The sequence below is a fragment of the Oncorhynchus gorbuscha genome, unplaced genomic scaffold (genome assembly GCF_021184085.1).
Source record: "Oncorhynchus gorbuscha isolate QuinsamMale2020 ecotype Even-year unplaced genomic scaffold, OgorEven_v1.0 Un_scaffold_1060, whole genome shotgun sequence".
Classification (NCBI taxonomy): domain Eukaryota; kingdom Metazoa; phylum Chordata; class Actinopteri; order Salmoniformes; family Salmonidae; genus Oncorhynchus; species Oncorhynchus gorbuscha.
The window spans coordinates 212501-216826 of NW_025745958.1; the positions used below are offsets into that span (position 1 = coordinate 212501).

The 4326-nt window shown below is 51.7% G+C and overlaps 1 protein-coding gene across 1 annotated transcript in view; it reads left to right on the forward strand.

Annotated features, from left to right (window-relative positions):
* The window catches only part of rint1 (RAD50 interactor 1), a 15322-nt gene extending 12097 nt beyond the window's left edge, over nucleotides 1-3225 (forward strand). The window contains exons 10-13 of the mRNA XM_046336483.1: nucleotides 1034-1254; nucleotides 1581-1761; nucleotides 2035-2153; nucleotides 2345-3225. Coding sequence (XP_046192439.1) covers nucleotides 1034-1254; nucleotides 1581-1761; nucleotides 2035-2153; nucleotides 2345-2561 — 738 coding nt within the window. The 3' untranslated portion in view covers nucleotides 2562-3225. The remainder of the gene's footprint in view (nucleotides 1-1033; nucleotides 1255-1580; nucleotides 1762-2034; nucleotides 2154-2344) is intronic.
* Nucleotides 3226-4326: the final 1101 nt, after the last annotated feature.

Genomic DNA, 4326 nt, shown 5'->3' on the forward strand with positions numbered 1-4326 from the left:
AACTCTATTCCACAGTACTACATAGAGCCATGACTACATGGAACTCTATTCCACAGTACTACATAGAGCCATGACTACATGGAACTCTATTCCACATCAAGTAACTGACGCAAGCAGTAAAATTAGGTTTAAAAACAGATAAAAAAAACACCTTATGGAACAGCAGGGACTGTGAAGCAACACACACACACACACACACACACACACACACACACACACACACACACACACACACACACACACACACACACACACACACACACACACACACACACACACACACACACACACACACACACACACACACACACACACACACACACTATATATACACATGGGTTTAGTACTGTAGATATGTGGTAGTGGTGTAGGGGCCTGAGGGAACACAGTGTGTTGTGAAATCTGTGAATGTATTGTAATGTATTACAGTTGTATAAACTGCCTTCATTTCACTGGACCCCAGGAAGAGTAGCTGCTGCTTTGGCACATGCTGCCGCCTGTCTGTCAATCTGTCTGCCTGCCTGTCTGTCAATCTGTCTGTCTGCCGGCCTGTCTGTCAGTCTGCCTGACTGTCTGTCAATCTGTTAGTCTGCCTGACTGTCTGTCAATCTGTCTGCCTGCCTGTCTGTCAATCTGTCTGTCTGCCGGCCTGTCTGTCAGTCTGCCTGACTGTCTGTCAATCTGTTAGTCTGCCTGACTGTCTGTCAATCTGTCTGCCTGCATGTCTGTCAATCTGTCTGTCTGCCTGCCTGTCTGTCAATCTGTCTGCCTGCCTGCCTGCCTGACTGTCTGTCAGTCTGCCTGTCTGTCTGTCAATCTGTCAGTCTGCCTGTCTGTCAATCTGTCAGTCTGCCTGTCTGTCAGTCTGTCTGACTGTACATGTGTTGTCCGTTCAGAAGTAGTTAAGGGGACAGAAAAAGCCACATATTAACACCTTCACTCTGCTGTATGTTCCCTCCTTTTACTGCACTGCTCCAGAGGTCTTCTTCAAGGCTGTTCAATGTTCTTTTCTCTGTCCTCTGTTCTTCCTCAGTTCTTCCTGCAGCTGCAGCAGTCAGCTGTGGCCCTGGGGGAGGAGGAGCTGTTGGGGCCCCTGGGGGTCACTGAGTCCGGCCGTCTGGCCTCTCTGGAGGGGTCTCTGTTTGAGGGGCTCCTGGGGCTGCTGGAGAGGCTGAGAGGAGACATGCTGGGCAGGTTACTGGAGGCTGTCATGAGGGACGTACAGAAGAAGGCTCAGCCCTACTGCAGGGACAGGTCAGTGGAGACACTCTTCTCTTAGAGGAAGGGTTCTTTCTGTTCAATCTAGTTCCTCTCAAGATGTAGTCCTATCTTTGGAGTTTTAAACACTAGGCACCCACTGTCACCTTGCTTTGCTTGGTGTTTAGGCCCAGGCTGATTGTAAGCACTTTGTGACAAATATCTTTGTCCTGTAACACGCCTGGACAGTAGGAATGAAATGTGATTTCTTGAGCTCAGATCATCACCTACAGCCGCCATATAACCAATTGAACAACACAATGTTGGAGTGAACAAGATGTTGAAAACTAGAATGACACTAACGTGTATCCTTCTCCTCCCAGGTGGTTGTCTCTGCCGTCCCAGTGTGACCAGGCCACCATGTCCCTGTCCAGTTTAGCCTGTCCTCTGATGCTCTGTCTCAGGGACCACCTGCTCCAGCTGCAGCAGATGCTGTGTCTGCCTCTCTTCCAGATGGGCTGGCAGGACCTGGCTGAGAGGCTGGACCTCTTCCTCTACCAGAATGTGAGTCACACTGCTGACCTGCTACAATGGGAATGAATCAGATAGTTGACTTCATTAAATATTTGAACTTTTAGTGATTTCTCAGATACTACTGTCTGGAGAGACTTAAAAGAAGATAATCAGATCTCAAATACATTAAAACTACATTGGCTACTGACTAATTCTAATGATAAAATACAGACGTAAGAAAATAGGATGAAGCAATAGAGAATGTTTTTTTGGGGGGTAATCACATCTCTATTAACGTATGGACCTGCTACCTGTCTCCCTCAGGTGATTCTGTATAACCACTTCAACGAGGGGGGTGCAGCCCAGCTCCAATTCGACATGACAAGAAACCTCTTCCCTCTGTTTGGACACTACTGCAAGAGGCCTGAGAACTTCTTCAAACAGTGAGTTGGGCCATTACATACAATGGCAATTCTGCTGACAATATCACCTGAAAACATTGTCCACTGGACCATAATCTTTAGAAGAGACCTACAGTTTGTTTGTATTTCCTTAGGTTATTAAATGTCCTGCTTGAATTCCTTGTCAAATCATTTCTATGTCAAAAATGATTGTTCATGTCTCCCTCTCTCAGTGTGAAGGAGGCCTGTGTCATCCTGTGTCTGAATGTGGGCTCAGCTCTTCTTCTACGAGACGTCCTGAGGCAGGCTGAGGAAGACCAGGAGCAACCAGGGACCCCGGACGGCAAGCCCAGCCCTACGTCAGCCCTCAACGAGCTGGGGGTCTACCGCCTGGCCCCCTGCGACGTCCTCATCCTGCTCAACCTCAGGGCCTCCTGGCCGGGAAAGTGAGGGGAGATGGGAGGAAAAACAGTAGCCTGGTCCCAGATGTGTTGTTGACAACTCCTATGGTCTTTGTGACGCCGATTGGCCGTAGGAGTTGAGCAAGGCAGCACTAACAGATCTGTGACCAGGCTAGGACGGGCTTCAGCTGGCAAAGAGCAACCACTACCAATGAACTACACCGTATCCCGGAAACCTGGAATAGACCGCTGTCATTCCTGAATACTCCTGTCCCATCCCGTTTAATCCCAGTTTAGTTTACTTTGCTGATCCTCTGTCTACAAGCTCAGCATCTGTTCCATATCAACTCACCACTCCTGGTCTAAACGCAGGGGAGAGACCTCGACTGGAGCCTGAAGGATGTGTTTATATGAACTGCTCATGTAGATGACATTATTTGTCTATTGACTGACAGCACAGACTTCTGTCTTCTTGTGGAGGAGATCTAGTAGTACCACATGGTGTGGATGAGTATATCAGGAGGCTCCCCTCTCACTTCCTGACAGGGACTGTTGTCTTTAACCACATGAGATATAGGAGACCTTAACACTGCTGTTTTAAGCAGTCCAGTGCATTTGATAACAACAACAGCCCTGTCTGTCACAGTACCTTATTTAATGTCATATACATTTGTAAAGAAGTGAGAAATAAAAACGTTTAAATCCCGAAAATGTTATTTATGTCAAGGAACTGCCTTTTTGACAACCAATCATGTACGTTCATGCTAATGCATTTCAGTCACTAGCAGCCTGCCCAGGTGCAGTATGGGTCTCAGCAGCCTGCCCAGGTGCAGTATGGGTCTCAGCAGCCTGCCCAGGTGCAGTATGGGTATCAGCAGCCTGCCCAGGTGCAGTATGGGTCTCAGCAGCCTGCCCAGGTGCAGTATGGGTCTCGGCAGCCTGCCCAGGTGCAGTATGGGTCTCGGCAGCCTGCCCAGGTGCAGTATGGGTATGCAGGTGCAGCCAGCAGCCTGCCCAGGTGCAGTATGGGTGCAGTATGGGTCAGCAGCCTGCCCAGGTGCAGTATGGGTCTCAGCAGCCTGCCCAGGTGCAGTATGGGTCTCAGCAGCCTGCCCAGGTGCAGTATGGGTCTCAGCAGCCCTGCAGCCAGGTGCAGTATGGGTCTCAGCAGCCTGCCCAGGTGCAGTATGGGTCTCAGCAGCCTGCCCAGGTGCAGTATGGGTCTCAGCAGCCTGCCCAGGTGCAGGTGCAGTGGGTCTCAGCAGCATGCCCAGGTGCAGTATGGGTCTCAGCAGCCTGCCCAGGTGCAGTATGGGTCTCGGCAGCCTGCCCAGGTGCAGTATGGGTCTCGGCAGCCTGCCCAGGTGCAGTATGGGTCTCGGCAGCCTGCCCAGGTGCAGTATGGGTCTCGGCAGCCTGCCCAGGTGCAGTATGGGTCTCGGCAGCCTGCCCAGGTGCAGTATGGGTCTCGGCAGCCTGCCCAGGTGCAGTATGGGTCTCGGCAGCCTGCCCAGGTGCAGTATGGGTCTCGGCAGCCTGCCCAGGTGCAGTATGGGTCTCGGCAGCCTGCCCAGGTGCAGTATGGGTCTCGGCAGCCTGCCCAGGTGCAGTATGGGTCTCCCAGGTGCAGCCTGCCTGCCAGGTGCAGTAGCCTGCCCAGGTGCAGTATGGGTCTCGGCAGCCTGCCCAGGTGCAGTATGGGTCTCGGCAGCCTGCCCAGGTGCAGTATGGGTCTCGGCAGCCTGCCCAGGTGCAGTATGGGTCTCAGCAGCCTGCCCAGGTGCAGTATGGGTCTCGGCAGCCTGCCCAGGTGC